This window comes from Cydia splendana, chromosome 21 (assembly GCF_910591565.1).
Source record: "Cydia splendana chromosome 21, ilCydSple1.2, whole genome shotgun sequence".
Taxonomy (NCBI): Eukaryota; Metazoa; Arthropoda; class Insecta; order Lepidoptera; family Tortricidae; genus Cydia; species Cydia splendana.
This window is the reverse complement of record NC_085980.1, coordinates 11,522,787-11,541,673: the sequence shown is the minus strand read 5'-3', so window position 1 is coordinate 11,541,673 and position 18,887 is coordinate 11,522,787. Positions and strand designations below refer to the sequence as shown.

At 38.9% G+C, this 18,887-nt stretch overlaps 1 protein-coding gene across 1 annotated transcript in view; it reads left to right on the top strand.

Annotated features, from left to right (window-relative positions):
• Positions 1-18,887, top strand: part of LOC134801037 (neuropeptide F receptor) — a 128,574-nt gene that overhangs the window by 79,722 nt on the left and 29,965 nt on the right. Inside the window, exons 2-3 of the mRNA XM_063773550.1 lie at positions 6,962-7,171; positions 11,259-11,492. Of these exons, the coding sequence (XP_063629620.1) occupies positions 6,962-7,171; positions 11,259-11,492 (444 nt within the window). The remainder of the gene's footprint in view (positions 1-6,961; positions 7,172-11,258; positions 11,493-18,887) is intronic.

The following is an 18,887-nucleotide window of genomic DNA, read 5'->3' as shown; positions in this document are numbered from 1 at the left end:
AGCAAGTTCCATAGAATGACACTTTACCAATGGCGATGCGTGTAGTGACTCGTCCGTACACAAAAAGAGATCGAGGTTTGCAAAATTTGTCAGTGACGTGTGTCATTTTCTATGTATTTGTGTCGTCATTACAGATTGGATTTTGTATGTAGTGAGTGAAAAGTGCGACTATGTGCACGTTTCCGCCCTCAAAAAACGGTAGAATGATTTGTATGGTAGGATATCGCTTGGGATCCTCCCTTCCGACATGTCGGAAGCAGGCGTTGCTCGAAGTCTCCTTCGATATAGCCTATGCAGATGTACCTAAAAACTCTATGAAGATATTTGTGGACTTCGATAAATCTGCATAAAGGATGACTCACGTTAGACCGGGCCGTGTCCAGGCCTAAGCTTCCAGGGCCTACTTTTCTATGACATGACAGGCAATCACGTGATGCTTTCCATTGTAAACGATGCGCCGGAAGCTCCGGCCCAGACACGGCCCGGTCTAACGTGAGTCATCCTTAACAGATTGAAAAGCCTCTCACAATACTTTAAAGACGATGATTAATGTAGATTTCGGGCCCATTTTAGACATTCTATACGTTTTCAGCCGGGCATTAAAATCGGATTAAAACGATAAAATCGGGAACCCTTCCTTTATAAACAACGCAGACACATCTGCTCACTTCCAAATCTATGTAAGAGACCCATAGATCACCTCACCTCTAGATAGAGCACACCTTTTTTTTACCTTGAGGAAATGCGTTTACGCATGCCACCTGGTCCGGGGGAACCAGGGGAGATGACGGACGAACCAGTGGAGGACCACCACTTAAAACCACCAACGAGTGCCGACTCCGCCTTAGATGGGGTGCCGCTGGGTCGCTATCAGCATTCAAGCGCGTGCAGATGGAGCATATACCTAAGAAGACTCGAGTAAATTATTAAAAAAAATATACTTAAGTAGATAAATATTTGGGTATAATCTAGCCTTCTAGAGAAAACACACAAACAAATGGGATCGCCTTCTTCGTAAAGATTACCGGGTAACTACCCGCTAGGCTAGGATGCCGTTAAATTAACTAAATTCGAAAATTATATATATAATAAAGTGGAGGCTTCTAACCTCGGTGAAGGCATTTATTTGTACAATTTATCTATATAATTATACTTTTGTGTGTAACTACTTATATTATCGTCATCGTCAAGTCTTGCTGAGCGTGCTGTCGGACTACGTTGATTTTTTTGCGGCAATGTAAGGAATTCATTCAGAAATTTGTAAAAAAAAAGACAGTGGCATCACCTATTTTTCACTGCTTCGACGCTGGATCAGCAACGCTTAAATACGCAATCAAAATGTTATCTTTAAAAATAATATCAAGCAGTAAACGTGGACAGAATGTAGTAGGTACCAGGGATGTAACGGATGTGGTTTTATCGGAACCGAAAACGGAAACAGATGTTTTCAATTTAGTTTAACGGAACCGAAACCCCACTAACTTCATCAAAATAGTTCCAAATCGAACTTGATTTCGGCTTCATTGTGTGTTTTTTTACACACTAACATCATTCACCACACACACTACACACAGTCAGTAGTCAATACGATTTTAATTTTAATAAAATAATAAACGATATTTCTATTTCTAATAAACACGAATAAAACAAAGTATACAAACTAACAACAAATTAGCGTAGCACGTGGCAAGCGGGGCGATGAGCGAATGACTGGTATGAACCTGTTTGTTTTTGATGTACGCCGCCGCCGCGCGAAGCATTGACATCCGTTATAACTTCCGTTTCAAACATAACGGAACCGGAACAGAAACGGATGTGTAATACCAAACGGAAGTTCCGCCTTAACGGAAACGGAACCGGAGCTCCGTAACATCCCTGGAGGTACCTAGTGCAGCTCGACTGCGAGTCTTTTGTAAATTTTTCAAATTACGAAGTCTACGGGGAGCAGTCTGAGAAAATACCGAAACCCTTTTAAAGGTCTCTTTTCATATACATTCTTTTGTGATGTAAACGTATGTAAATAATCCTATGCCAAAGGCATTTTTCGATAGAATAACTCACAAAAGAAAAAGAACAATCGCGATCTTTGCTCAAACGCATATTTACCTCAAAATACGTCTTTTTTTAGCGAGAATAGTTCTGTGGAGCCACTTAAGCATTACCGACCCTTAAGGACCAGAAATACCGCTTTTTGAAGAACCAAGGGAGAAATGGGCCTTATTGGAATTCAATATTATTATGTGTACGGTCGGTACCCTAACTTAAGTACCTAATCCTAATCCAAGTGGATACTTATGTTAGGGAACCGACTATGTGTAGGTACAAAACGCGAGAGTCTAAAGTGTTATATAGTACAACAAAACGTTTAACTCGATCTTGTACCTTTTCCATTCATAAAAAACCTTTTCCATTCCTAAAGTAGGTACTAAATGTGGCCTAAATGACCTGAATCCTCGATTAGCGTTATAAATACCAGCCATCCATCAAAGCCTTACAAAGCCTGAATGGAATCTTAAAGTTCTGACTGAATCAGGGCGGAAACCTTTGTTCGAGTCTGGCCTATTCTGTTTCACCTTATTGATATAGTTTTCATTTTATTTTATTATGACCTTGACTTAATTTTCCTCTTATGATGAAGTACGTGCATCGCTGCACCAATCACCGCAGGTGACGTTCGAATGGCAACTGCAGCTACATTAATATTGCGACGTTACTGCTGCGGTTTGACTCCAAATTGAGAACCACTTCTTTTGAAATCTTGAAGTCGGTTAAAATTCATGAGTGACATTGACCACCGCATTACTACCCCAGTTATGACGTTCAGTCCGTTACTTGTTTTCATCGATGAAAATCAGAGATACAGTGGCAGCAAATAATGACGCCGCAAAAGTAATGCAGCTGCAGTTAACATATGTGATAATGACAGTGTCTGTCTCTTTCTATGGGATTTTCTCTCAAAATATTTTACAGATTGTAAATACAGAATCGGCTCCAGACTTTAGTTACTGGAGTATTCAGATCAAGAGCAAAATGGAGCGGACGGGAAACCTAACGTTTCTTGCGCAAACTCGCTGGTTGATTTATTTTTATTATTATTTTTTACCCATATGACAAGGACATTTTAATTTGAAACTATAAATTTAAGACCTAATTAAAGGCATTGGAAATATAGACGTGTTTTCTAAACCGCAAATTAGTTAAAGAAACCGGTCAAGTGTGACTCGGATCGACATGATATTAGGTCGTGTTTAGTTTGCCAACTACAAATAAGTTTTTAATCGCAAAAATTATTAATTACGACAAATTTACGGTTTTCGGACATTTTCCTTTAAGTACTAATACTTGTGCTAATGGAATTATTTCTTGCCAACTGTCATGATTCTAGGTCAAAGGGAAGTCCCTTATTATGGTATTTTGATACCCTTGAGAGCGTCAAAATATGCGCCGTAAACGGAGAGTAAACGGTCTTATATTTAGATAGCGTTGACTTTAGAAGATTGATTTTTCACTGTTCTAGGGAGTAGCTAGCTTCTGAGTATTTGGTATTAAGAAAAGAGTCTTGCCAGATGGACAGATGGACAAAGAAAGTGATCATATAATTTATTAAGAGATCTGTGCCGTCTGGGGTACGGTACACTAAAAATAGGAGAATATTTAGTTTCTAACTAGATGTGTGTAACAATCATTAAAAACGTTTGCTTCATCATTTGCAAGTTATTTCAATATTCAAATGAATATTTAAAAAGCACATAATGGCCTTCGTAGTAATCCACCAGTGTGATTAGGTAACAAAGCTACGAAATTTATCCTGAATTACTCCGGACGTTTAAAGTAAAAAAAATAGAATTATTTGCCAAAAAGTATACAAGTTTTTCTTAACCTATGACTGCCACACTAGGCTACGCCTGTCTTGTGGAGTTTATCCCAAATTCCCGGATGTGAGCCGCCGTACGTGACAAAATTACAGTTACTTTCACAGATATATTTGGTGAAATGAAATGACTGATATCGCGATACAACCTTAGGCTACGTTCACACGGCGACTATTCGATTCGATATTTTTTTTTTTTTATTATATCATTTATTTCAGAATTAATAAATTATTCCATATATGTACACTTAAATAAAACTTAAACTCTATATACATTTACAACTAAATACACTTAAAAACTAGGTGGACAACATGTGCATCTGGTTCCAATAGTAATGGAAGGGACTATCATCCCGTCCTGCCACTGTTTCCAGGAGACTGTTGGGGCTACCGGCGATACGTCTCAGCAGGGACGCGACACGTTTTCGCATTATCGCGTGAAAGCCATCCGTGCGCGCCTCCGCGAACATGCCTGACGCACTGCAATGCCGCGGGAGCCCCAACAGCATCCTGAAAGCGTTGTTATATTGGACGCGCAAGGCGCTGTAGGTTTTTTGAGTATAGTTGATCCATAGACAGCAGGTGTAAAATGACTGACAGTATGCCCTAAATAGGGTAATTTTAACGTTTTTGTTACACCTAGCAAATCTGCGGATCAACATGTTACTCCTCACCGCCAGCGCCCTGCGTTCCCTTTCAATGTCCTTGTTGTCTGTGAGGGATGAAGTAACCCAGTGCCCCAGGTATTTAAATTCTTCAACTATCTTGAGAGGAGTGTCGCCAAGTTTAACCTGAGGGGTACGCGAGTAGCTCTTAGTACCCGCTTTAAAAACTAACAACTCACTCTTCGAGGCATTGTACCTGAGGCCATGAGAATCCGCATACCGCTCACATATCGTCAACAGGTCTTGTATGCCACTGATTGATGGACTCAGCAACACCATATCGTCTGCGTAGCTTATGTTATTTATAAATTTACCGCCCACTGAGCATCCGACCATGGCATTGCTGAGCTCACCAATCAGGCGATCTACATACAAGCTGAAGAGCTTAGGTGACGTGAGCCCCCCCTGCCTCACCCCGCACTCCAACCTGTAAGCATCAGACAATGAATCTGCCCACTTGACAGCATTATATTGATGATCATACCAGTACTTGAACATTTCAATTAGCTGACCTGGCAATGTCGTGTCCTCATGCAGTTTTTGCCATAACTTTTCATAGGACACCAAATCGAAGGCCTTGCTTAGATCAAGAAAACACCCGTAAACGGGAGTTTTCCTGTCCGTGTAGTATCGGACAGTATGCTTGAGACAGAGAACTGCCGCCTCCGTGGACAGTCCGCTCCTGAAACCAAACTGTGCATCATTGAGGCTTATGTGCTTATCCAGTTGTTTGTCAAGCATACACACAGCATACTGTGGCCCCACACTAGGCGATATTGTCTCGCATACGGTTTTATCGTATACGGGACGTCTGTTCACACGGCGCAAGATCCATTCGGTTTTTTCTCGTATACGGTATTCCCGTATACGTGACAGCCGCTCACACGGCGTCTATTCGATGCAATTCCTGCCGCCACACCACCAGTCGTTGAGTGCACGCCGACATGGATCCCCGTATTCCAATTCTTTTATATTGGTATTTAAGGAGGAGGCATCGGCGCCCGAGAAGATATTAAGAATAAGAATAAGAATATATTTATTTGAAAGAACCTTGTTTACAAATTGTTTACGTATCCTGTGGCCCCACACTAGGCAAGCCTGTAACGTGGCAGCCGACTTCGCAGTTCGTAGGCTAAGGTTAAGAAAAACTAAAAGTGGTAGGTGGTTACTGAAATTATGAAATTCAAATAAAGAAAAAGGAATGAGAAAGTGTGCGTGCGCGCGCGCGCGCGCGCGCGCGCGCGTGTGTGTGTGTGTGTGTGTGTGTGTGTGTGTGTGTGTGTGTGTGTGTGTGTGCGCGCGTGTGTGCGCGAGTGTGTGTAAGGCTACAGAGAATATTATAAGTGATTAGGTGATGACCTTCAACAGCATCTCAGTTTGATTGTAGTTAAGACCTTTCAACCAGTTCTTAATTAAGAATTTTGCTTCAAGAGGAGACTTTTCAGATATGTTGCATGCTTTTACTACTGTATTGTAAATATACGGATGCAGGAAGTTAGGAAGACGCCTCGCGAATGTGGTTTTAGTGATGGGCGTAGGAATTCTAAAGACTCGATTACGGATTAGGGTAAGGTATTCTTCCGAATTTATGGTTTTTTGATGTACGTGAGTTGCGACTCGTAGGATCAATAATTGCCTTACACTAAGAACATCCGCGTCTTTATAAAGGGATACCGTCGGAAACCACCGGGGCTTGCCGAGCATGATCTTGAGCACAAACCTTTGGGCCCTTTCGAGAGGCAGCAGAGCAGAGCTAGTGGAGCCACCCCACACACCAATGCCATACCATTGCCATGCCATTGCCATACAAATTTTGCTGTCACTACGATATTCGATAAAATCTCGTATACGGTATACGGGAAAAATGACGCCGTGTGAACGTAACCTTACAACGTAAAAGTTGTTAGGCTCAACAAGTGGGACCAAGAATTCTGTGTTATATTTTAGTTTAGAAAAGGGATATTTTATTTAACACATTCAGTACGAGCGCGAGCTACGCGCTACGAACGTAGCCGATAGTACGAGAAAAACCGTTGTAGAAAAAGCGCCTAGCGTAACTGCCTAACGTAACGGGTCGCTGGCAGTGAATGTGTTAAAGTAGTATTAAAGGATGACTCACTGTAATCTGTGGGCAAGGATCGAAATAGCTCGAGAGGGTTTTGAATATTATCACTTTTTCTCTAGCTTTATTTATTCTTATATATTATTCCTAGGCCTAAGTTCGGTCCATTCCATTCTAGTTTTCAAGAAATTATAGTGTCGAATCAAACACACATATCAAAATAAATATCACGTCTATTTCCAGTTGTCCCTTATCAAAAATACATTTGCTAACCTTCGGTTGAAATACACATTAATCGATTACTTTTTAAATCGGTTGTATTTTAAAGTAAATATTTACATTTAAACTCTTTTTTTGTTTCAGCGGCTGGACGCCAACATGAGTCTGACGTTTAATACGTCAGCAAAATGGCTCATCGATATGGCGAACCGGACAGTCATCAACCCGAACACCCTGATAGAAAAATTCTCCCAGAACCGAACGGTTGACGAACCTACTAGAACTCTTCTTCTGACCTTTTATGGAATCCTGGTAGTTATTGGGGCCGCTGGGAACTCACTGGTCGTCATTTCTGTAAGTATTTATATTGAAATACCTATAAATTATAAAAATAACTCGATATCAGCAAAAATGTTTATTGACATGGCTAACCGGACTGCGATCATCCCGAATACCGAACAGTTAACGAACCTACCCGAACACTTCTAAACTTCCATGGTATCCTGGTAATGATTGGGGCTGCTATGAAGTCGCTGCTCCTTATTTCTGTAAGTACATATTGAAATATAAATACAATAACAGATAACAAATAAGTGGCTGGACATGGCTAAACGGACCGTCAACGAATATAGAGAAGTTTTCTCAGAACCGAACTATCGACAAACGCACCCGGACTCTTCTTTTGACTTTCGATACTGTCTTTGTCATCGGCACTACAGAAACTCGATGGACATTATGTATTTAAGTATTTATATTGATACATAAGGAAAGCTACAAAATGTCAGCAAAATAGCTTAACGGCAAGAAGAAATTCTCTTTGAATCGAACGCTTGACGAACCGAATCGAATACTATTCCTAACTTATAGAAGTTATTCCTTGAAGTTATTGGAGCTTGGCGCTGCTGAGAACTTATTACTCGTTTCGAATATGAAACAAAATCAGTAAAATCATTTATCAGACAGTCTTTTACCCAATTACGTTAATAGTTAATAGCCCTCCATTGTAGTGGCATCTCCATAATGCCGAAAAGCAATCAAGTGGCGCCGACATTTTGGCGCGATCTAGTCAAGTGAAGGCTGGATGAGTGGTCAGCGGGGTTTTGGAAAACCGATGAGTTGTGCTGTTTTTGTACCTATTTAAAATATATTTACATTCAATTAACGATTTATTTTTTATATGTATAGTCAAGCACTAAGATAAATTGAGATGAATATGCATAAAATATTAGTGATTATCAATCGCAAATGGTTACAATCTCTTGAATTGGCAAAGCCTTATTTCGGTTTAAAAATATTTGCTGCTCACTCGAAGCGCGAATGAGTGAAACTCCGCTAAAAAAATTGTTTTAATTGTTATAAAACGATTACAAAATGTGATAGTCTACCTAGCGATGCAAGAAAAGAGAAAAATATAATCCACCGGCATAAGTAGATGAGTTTGTAATAATTTTGGTCTGGTAATGTTACATTACGTGCTCATTTTATTTGATGTGCACATAACGTAAAATTATTAGCAGGTAAAATTTACATATCAGAATCATGAAACCGACCATAATGTAATTGTAAACATTTTAGGGTTCTGCTTTAATGCCCCTCATATACATAATATTATATAGAAGCCATTATCCGACAACACTTGAAGTTATCACTTTATGTCAGAAACAGTAGGATGAAATGTAACAGTAAAATAGGGTAATTCGCCAGTAACTGGCCACTTTTAGTAACTGACCACCTTATACTAAAATAAATTATATTTATAGGTGAATGAATTCATTTTTGGTTTGGGGTGGCCAGTTACTAAAAATGGCCAAATACTTGCGATTTACCCTAGTATCTATAATTCTATACCCCACTTTAAGGTCCTCTAAAATAAGAGAATCCCATTAAAAACATTTGAAATGAGAGCCAAGTTGAATGTATTAAGAATATTACCTATTCGTCGTTGTTGACTTCGCCCGCAAAAGAATTGAGATCTATACTGCCCTCTTAAGCTAAAAAGCCGTATTTGCATTCAGTTTTCATACAAATTGACTGCAAATACGGCTTTTTAGCTTAGGAGGGCAGTATATTGGTGCCTGTAACTGTTGGCTACAGCCTGCATTTGGCTTATTTCGGGTGCATAATTATTGTAAAAAGGGGATTTTAAAACCGGTGAAATTATTATCTCATTTACCAAGATAATAAGAGCTTATTTAGACGATGCGAGAACTCGCATGGGAATTTCATTACATTGCGGTTTTTGATCGATCAGTTGAATTGGACGTAACCAACAGTCCGCAATGTAACTAAAATCGCATGCGAGTCCGCGCGCCATCTAAATCAGCCCTAAGAATGTCTGTTTATTAATATTTAATTATTAGGTAACGATTTACTTCACGATTGAACGACTCGAACTTGACCATTCTCATTTAACGCTGCGTATGCACATTAAAATTAACACTTATCTGACCGTTATCAACCTACGTATACAAACATTTACAAAGCCATTAATATAAATAAAATAATTTCAGTAAAAATGCTTTTAAAAACCCACAGTTAACGTGCCCGTTCGTTTTAATGACGTTTTAAATTTAATGGATTCACGGAATATGCCGGTTTTGTCCATCAACTCACTTTAATGGAAGGAAGGTAATGGTTTACCAGGACATCTAACACCGTAATACCTTCATTGGAAGTAGCGAGGTAAAGTCGACGAAATATAAAATGAGCTGATCTCTCGAACAAGTTTGAACAAGATCATGATCGGCTCAGTTTATATTTCGTCAACTTTACCAACACTAGCTGGCGCGGGTGAAATGGTAGGTAAAATCCGCCGCACGCGTTCGCGTCAGTGCGGCTGGGACGCTCATACTATTTTTTGTTAACCCTAAAGGCATAAGGGTTCATAAATTATGCAAAATTGAACCCTATCGCTTTAAAATAAAGTTCAAAATCAGGTTACCCCGCTCGCCCGCTCAGAACACACGCGCACACGTCTGTTCGAGAAACGGAAAACGGTGAAAAATAGAGATAATACTCCTAAAAATACGTGTGATACCTCATTAGATTCGTAATGATGTCTAGAAAAATGTATTCGAAGCGTGTATTAGCACACAAAAAATATCAAAAGTTATAAACGAAAAAAGGGAGAAAAAAGGAGATATTTTTTATTTCCCGAATATCTCAAAAAGTATTTATATTTAAGGAACCAGAATTAATAATATTAAAGAAGAGGATATTTCCAATCAAACATTCTATACTTGCAGAACTGTATCTCGATTATTTATACTTTTTATTCAACGCTGAACACAGCCCTCCGCGCCTCATTTTCGAGAAACCGCGCGGCGTGAAAAAACGATTACGTAACATTAAATATAATTTTAAAGATATTCAATATTGTTTGAAAAATTAAAAAAAAATATGGTGTATTTAAAACATGTTCACAAATGTACTACTTGTATAAATTTATCTTAAAGTTATTTTTTCAATAAGTTATGCAATTGTTAATCAATAAAATTTTCTCGAACATCCTTCTTTATTGAAAACGAAAAAAAATGTATAAATAAGTATTGTAAAATTTTGACGCTTTCAATAAAGAAGGAATTTCGAGAAAATTTTGTTCATTAACAATTGCCTAACTTGTTGAAAAAATAACTTTAAGATAAATTTCTACAAGTATTACATTTGTTGACATGTTTTAAATACTCCATATTTTTTTTTAATTTTTCAACGAATATTTAATACCTTTAAAATTATATTTAATGTTACGTAATCGGTTTTTCACGCCGCGCGCGTTTCCCGAAAATGAGGCGCGGAGGGCTGTGTTCAGCGTTGAATATTAAGTATAAATAATGGAGATACAGTTCTGGAAGTATGTAATGTTTGATTGGAAATATCCTCCTCTTTTATAGTATTAATTTTAGTTTCTTAAATATTAATAATTTTTGAGATATTTGGGAATTAAGAAAAATCTACTTTTTTCTCCCTTTTTTTGTTAATAACTTTTGTAATTTTTTGTGTGCTAATACACGCTTCGAACACATTTTTCTAGACATCATTACGAATCTAATGAGGTATCACACGTATTTTTAGGAGTATTATCTCTATTTTTCACCGTTTTCCGTTTCTCGAACAGACTACTAGCCGCTAGCTAGCGGACGCCCTAAATGTTTAAATAGATAAATATATATTTACATATATACATAGAAAACACCCATGACTACCCATTACACCCACTAAGCCAGACAGGTCGGTCGTCAAATAGCCATGATCATGATGGATTGCCGGGTGTTGACTAAAAATGGTTAAAGGCATTTAAAACTAATCATTCATTAGCTAAACAGTTCCACATCAGTTCACTGTGTAAAACTGTTGAAATTTCATTATTTTAGGTACATCACGACAAATACCAAACCTTTATAAGCTCACTAAAGCATATTTTAATAAGTCGTTTCTTTTCCAGGTAGTCCGCAAGCCCCAAATGCGAACAGCCCGCAACATGTTCATAGTCAACCTCGCCGTGTCGGACGCACTCGTCTGCTGCTTCGGCACCCCCCTGACCCTCATGGAGCTGCTGACGAAGCACTGGCCGCTGCCGGACTGGTCCTGCCTCTGCAAGGCCACGGGGGCCATCCAGGCCATTTCGATCTTCGTCTCCACTATCACTATCACGGCTATCGCGCTGGATCGATACCAGGTAAATTTTTTTTAAAGACTCACTTGAACCTAGCCGCTGCCATAGTGAAATTTAGTAAGAATAGAGTGTTCCATGCATCAGTTTTGACACTAAAACGACTATTATTTTCGCAGTCGACATCTAGCATCGAGTAGCGGAATTATGGTACCGCTACTTGTTACTAGAATTCTCTGGTGTCGCGACTCACGAAAATTGTATTGAACAACAATTCAACAAAAGCAGACGGAGTTGGAAATAGAGTTCCGGTTAATCCGGTTATAATATTAGCTGAGAATTGTTGAGCATTACACTTTTCGGTCGTCGGAATATCTATTTGTCAAGTAGCAGTACTGATAATTCCGCTACTCGGTGCTAGATGTCAACTGCGAAATTAATAGCCGTTTTGGTACTAAAACTGATGTATGGAGTGAGCAGCACTCTATGTATTTTTTTCTCTATGCAGCTTCCGTACAATTGAAGTCACTCTTTCATTTTAAAATGACATAATAGATTAGAGGGCTGCCTTTTAAGGTGCAGTGGGTTCAGAAAACGAAGTTTTTAAAAAGCCGTAGCTCTTTTTTGGTTCACAATACGGCTGCCATACATTCAATTAGCAATCTTGAGGGCTTTTTCTAGTGACTTCCGCGATTCGAATCCTAAATTTTTGACTTTTGCTCGATAGAAAACGATCACGAACATAGGTCTAAAACGGACTTTAAACATTCGTAACAATTTGTGCACAAAAGATAAAAATATGAAAACTGCTTCTAATAACGCGCAATTTTATGCTTGAGCGAATTCCGCGATTACTTTTATTTTTATTTTAACATTAAATAAATAAGTTCAAAAACATGATATCAGCGGTCCCGTGCACGCAACTTCTTTGATCAGATGCCCGCTGGGCTTGAACGAAGGCGGTCCTATCGCGGGGCGCACTAAACTGACAGTTGTGTTTTGCAATTATTTTGACATTAAATCATATACGTATACGAAAAAGTATACCAGTAGACAAATTGTATTTACAAAAATAGGGTAAATTAATTATCATCACATAGAGCTCGAGTCTCATCTTAAATTTGATTTGTTGTTGTTTACGGGGGATAATTATTGAAAAACGCAGTAAACTATCTTAAAACAATACGGTTCTAAAATCATTTAAGTAATTTGCTCCTTGAAACCCCGCTTAAAATGAAAAAAGTTTGAAGACTCATACTTACTGATTGGAGTTAATTTTCATTATGCTGGTATTACCTAATATTGCGTAATTTTAAAAACGTACCCATGTGACTTCTGTACGTCAACGTCAATGAACTGATTGTGATGACAATTTTGTGATCTTGTATTTATGTTAGAGAACTTTTGATCTTCAAATATTACCTATTAATATGGAACGATATGTAAATATTTCGTGTACTACTTGAAAATCTTGAGCGGTACACCTATTTTGTTGCTGTGAGGTCCGCCCAGATTTATAATGCGGTTACGTGCTGTTCTGCAAACCTTCATGAAATCAAGAATAAATAAACGACTATGGTCTAGCCTCAGTCCTAGTGAGTTTTTGCGGCTCGTGAGGCCGAGATATACTTGCCTACGAGGCTTACAGGCCAATACCGTTGCGGACTGGTTTACTGTGATTGTCTATGTATCGATTGTTATCCAAATTTACTATAAAATAAAACAAAGTTTCTCGTTCAATTATATTCTGTGCATATTTTATTTTATTATTTATACCTCGTCGATGACAAACAAGCATACGGCCCGTCTGATGGTAAGCAGCCTCCGTAGCCTATGGACGCCTGCAACTCCAGAGGTGTTAGGTACATGCGCGTTGCCGTGCCTAACCCTCCGCACCCTCGTTGATAACTGGCAACCATACTCACCGGCAGGAACAATACTATGAGTAGGATCTAGTGTTATTTGGCTGCAGATTTCTGTAAGGTTGAGCTCCTACCACACAAAGCGAGATGTAATTCACAGTGCCCATACCTCTCTTTTGGACGTAGTTCAAGGACCAGAGGAATGTCCATATATCTTCGTTCAGTATTTTCGTACTAAATAACTACACAGATTCAGATTCTGAACATATAATCGTAAGTTTACCAAAAATTTGGCGTAGCTGTACAGTCAGATGCAGAGAAAAACAATCCGCCAAAATTAAATTTCCACCCTGCCAGGACTTTATTTATTGATGAAGATAACGATATGTTTGCAAAAATGTAGTGATGAACATAGGTGGACAGTAATTTTGGATGCGTAGGGGAGAGCGGGGAGAAACGCAACACTTTGTACTTTGACCTTAGTTTCTGGCTAACCGTTATTATTTTGATGAAATGAATGTAGTCATATATAACTTCATTGCATGTTCTGTACATTAACATCTTGATTAACCTTATAATTGTGTATTTTGTATGTAAGTACCAGAGTGACTAAAAAATCGTCTTTTGTTACTCATGACCCCGTTGGCGTGCAGAAAGTAACACGTGTGGGTCAAAAGTAACAAGATACAGTGGGCTGTAATTAATATAATATGATAGGTATATCAAATCAAAAAGTACTAATTAAATATGTAAATTATTATTGATCACACACTTTAATATTTGCATTTTAACTAAGTACATAAACATTAGCATTTTAAGAAAATAAATCAATATTAAGTCCTCGTTAGAAATTGTTTTTATTTCAAGTATCAATCAATTATTCTGTTATAAACATGTTTTCTACTCAGATAATTCAGGGTCAGTTTTTTCACTCACAAATATGGCATACATCGTTTAAATCATCATTGACGCATTAAGCATGTGACACCATATTAGATTCAATAGGTATATATTATATGGGATGTAAATGTTACTTTTGTACCTATACGGCTTTGTTACTTTTGTACCCGACCGCATTTTTCTGAAAACATGAAAGATATCTTTGAAACGGAACGTGCTCGAGAAAATAAATTGCAATCAATCTAATCAATAATCAATATCCCTTCGGGTGGCAGGGCCTCCGGTTGAAGGGTAGGAGAAATGGCGCGGGCATTTTTTTAAATATGCCCCTGCGTGGCAGAGGGCGGGAGCCGGACACTTCCCTAATTGGCGGCGAACCGGGAGACGGTTCCGTCATAACAAGCCCGTGAGTGGCAGAGACCGTCTCCCGGCCTCTGTGCGACATCGTATTTCGCGCCTAAAATAAAACCGTTAAAACTATGCCTTGCTTGCTTACTCTTGCAAGATGCATTCGTCAATAAACAAGGATGGTATTCCTTAACGGTCGAATTCCCGCGTAAAATAATGTTTATTAGAACTGTGTGAACCATATTAAATGTATTGTTTTGTCATAAAAACTGCTTTTTCTACAGTCAATTGTTTTATTTCCTAATTATACGTATTTTTATACATGAAAGTAGAAAAAACTTGGTAATAATATGAGATTTGATCAAGTCCAGCATAATTCACGTAAAATAGAATGTAATTCATTGGTATACAATCAAATAAACCATTTTATGCTGAATTCAATAATATATAGTTAATATATATCATTCATACATATTTTTTGAGAAACGGTCATATTTCTAACACGCGCCAAATTCGCGATGACCATCCTGGAGGCCCCGCCACTTGACGTATATTTTTTCAAAATGGCCGCGCCACTCAACCTCAACCCACCGTTAAATCTGAGGCGCCGCCATTCAACGGCTTGTTATGTCTGTCCGTCTCCCGGCTCCGTAGAGACCGGGAGCCGGACAATGCCACTCTAGGGGATATGCAAATATTCAGAAAATGTATGTATTTTAATACAACGTAAACATCAAATAACTAAAAGTCAAAAAACGTACTTTTGATTCGAAAAATCACGTTGCGTCCTCTCACAGAACCTAATAGCACGTGGCGCCCGTTTCGACTGAATGCAAGTGAAGGGGGCGCCACTGTCTATTACCTAATAGCAGCGGAGTGGTGTTTTGACTATTAGATACACCTACAGAGCAATAGTTACTTTCCTTTCCACCCGCCGTTACGTTTGTCCCCGCTCTCCCCTACATTTCACTTGAAAAAGCATGCAAAATTTTCTTATTAGCTAGGTACTACAACTAAATATATACAGATTGAAGCTAAGCTAAGGTAAGTAAGTTATATAATAATAACATCATCGGAATACACATAATATGATTTCAAGGAAATTGTCATTGAATTGATTTTGCGCCTTATCGAAAGCCCTATTGAATAGAGTAGTACCTAAATAACGTTTTTCATCTGACGACTTCTGTATTTATTCGGTTTATTTAGTACGCGTATCTAATGAATTCGATTTTAGTTAATTTACATTTAAATACGTCACATATGACATGAACAGACAAGGAGAGTAAGATAAAATATATTGTTTGTCTTCCTTCTTTCAATGGAACTTTTTTAGAGTTTCTCTTCCTCAAAGGAGGCTAGTGGTTAACACGAAACTTAAAATACTCTCATTTGCATCTTAAAAAAAACAGGATGGGTCACTGACCTGTCCCAGTAAAGTGAGGTAGTGTGCGTAAAGTGTGCTTGTGTGTGAAATGGGGTAATTTGACAGAATCTGAAAATTTTCCTCGGGCATACCTCGCCTTAAGGCAATTTCACTGATTAAGGTGATAATAAATTTTGAAGATTTTAATTGGAGCTAGTGCTAAATGCCGAAAAAATTCAAAAATCCTCAAATATCAAACGTTAAAGAGCCTTGGCTTTACCTGACTTTGATATTGACCAGCCGCGGCCGGGCCGTATCCATATTTGTGTCCACTACCATTAAGGCGATTGGTTTACAACAATATTAGGTGACCGATTATTTTGAGTGGGGATTTGTTTGCAAATGTGGCCGTATTTTGGTTGTTGTTGTAGGTAAAGTAGGCTGGGGTTTCTAGTTTATTCTAACATCGATATTTACGTTAGGCAGGGTAATAGGGTATATTGAATATTGACCAATAATCAAAAAATTTGGCCTGTTTTGATTGCTATTAAGTGTGTGACTCTAGTAGATACTGCTAGATATATCTACATTCACTATATACTTATCTAACTTGGATTCATGATTGTATTTTTTTCATCATCATCATCATATCAGCCAGAGGACGTCCACTGCTGGACATAGGCCTCCCCCAAAGAGTGCCACAATGACCGGTCTTGCGCCACCCGCATCCAGCGGACTCCCGCGACCTTTACCAGGTCGTCAGTCCACCTTGTGGGGGGTCTACCCACGTTGCGACTTCCGGTACGTGGTCGCCACTCGAGAACCTTTCCGCCCCAACGGCCATCGGTTCTACGGGCAATGTGCCCCGCCCACTGCCACTTAAGTTTAGCGATTCGGAGGGCTATATCGGTTACTTTGGTTCTGCTGAGGATGGCCTCATTTCTGATGCGATCACGCAGAGAGACTCCAAGCATAGCCCTCTCCATTGCCCTTTGGGTGACTTTGAGCCTTCTTATGAGGCACACAGTAAGCGGCCACGTTTCAGTTCCATATGTCATCACTGACAACACACACTGGTCGAATATTTTCGTCTTGAGACACTGCGGAATATTGGACAAAAAGATGTGCCGTAGCTTCCCAAACGCTGCCCAACCGAGTCGGATTCGTCGATTAACCTCTTTCTCGAAGTTGGACCTACCTAACTGGACAGTCTGTCCTAGGTATATATAATCGTCTACAACTTCAAGTGTAAAGTCTCCGATTGTAACAGGAGTTGGTTCTACGCGGGCATTTGACATGATCTTCGTCTTGTCCATGTTCATCCTCAGACCAACTCGCTCGGAAGCTTTACTGAGGTCATCGAGCATCATACTCAAATCCTCCGTAGTCTCAGCCAAGATTACTATATCGTCCGCAAACCGAAGGTGAGTGATGTACTCGCCGTTTATGTTGATGCCAAGCCTTCTACAGTCCAAAGTCTTGAAAACATCCTCCAATGCAGCAGTCTGGATGAAACGATTCCACCGATGATGATGATGTATTTTTTTACATTACCGTAAAATGGGGTGAGTTGGGTGAAATTTTACTTTCAAACCTCGATAAAATTTTATTTTTACATGTGAAAACTGAATGGTGTATATAATAAGTGGTTCGGACGTTTGTATTTTAGTTAATATTTTATTTTGGGTAGTTCCATTTCATAACTTTGACGATAAAGAGGAAAACCCACCTCACCCCGTAGTGCCTCGTATTTGGGGTGAGAGGGTTTTTCATACAAAGGTGATTATGGAAGATTGTTGGATCGATTTTTTTTATTATGAATATTACTATAGCTCCATTTTAAATTGGAATACATTATTTTTGTAGCAGTAGCCTTAAAAACCCACCTCACCCCCCTCTCGATCCTTCTCTCCCCATTCATAACCCATAGCTCCCCGCGAAACCTACTCACCCCGTTTTACGGTATAAAACTTTTGTAAACGCAAGAACGTTTCTCCAACGTGTACTTATTTTAAGGCAAATAAGAACCTTACATTTTAATTAAAATCAACCAACGGACAAATAAGTAGTCTATTAAAAAACTAAGTCCGATAACCCAAAACTAACAAACAAACCGATAACCCAAAACTAACAAACAAACCGATAGTCCGAAACTAACAAACAAACGGCAAATCGGTAAAAGGTAATAAAATAAATTCGCGATAGACCCATCTATAAATATGAGTTAATATTGAGTCCGAAACTAAGTTGGATGCCAAGCAATATTTTTTTCATCACACTTGCTCGGAAAAGATGTATTTACACGTAGGGCTTGCGGGCGGGAAATTGAAATTTTCGCCCTAGGGCGGAAAAAATCTTTTCCGAGCAAGTGTGATGAAAAACACTTATTTACACGTAGGGCTTGCGGGCGGGAAATTGAAATTTTCGCCCTAGGGCGGAAAAGTGTTTTATACAGAAGTTTGTTTTTATTAATTCTCCTTTTTTTCCTTACAAGTGTGATGAAAAACATTGTGTGTGCCACGGGCGGTAAAGAAATTCCGAACTCGTGAACATTTTAAGCCCTCGCTTCGCGTCGGGCTTAAAATTGACACTCGTTCGTAATTTCTTATTTCCCGCCCTTAATACACAATGTACTATTTCATCACACTTGCTCGGAAAAGATGTATTTACACGTAGGGCTTGCGGGCGGGAAATTGAATTTTTCGCCCTAGGGCGGAAAAAATCTTTTCCGAGCAAGTGTGATGAAAAACACTTATTTACACGTAGGGCTTGCGGGCGGAAAAGATTTTTTCCGCCCTAGGGCGGAAAAGTGTTTTATACAGAAGTTTGTTTTTATTAATTCTCCTTTTTTTCCTTACAAGTGTGATGAAAAACATTGTGTGTGCCACGGGCGGTAAAGAAATTCCGAACTCGTGAACATTTTAAGCCCTCGCTTCGCGTCGGGCTTAAAATTGACACTCGTTCGTAATTTCTTATTTCCCGCCC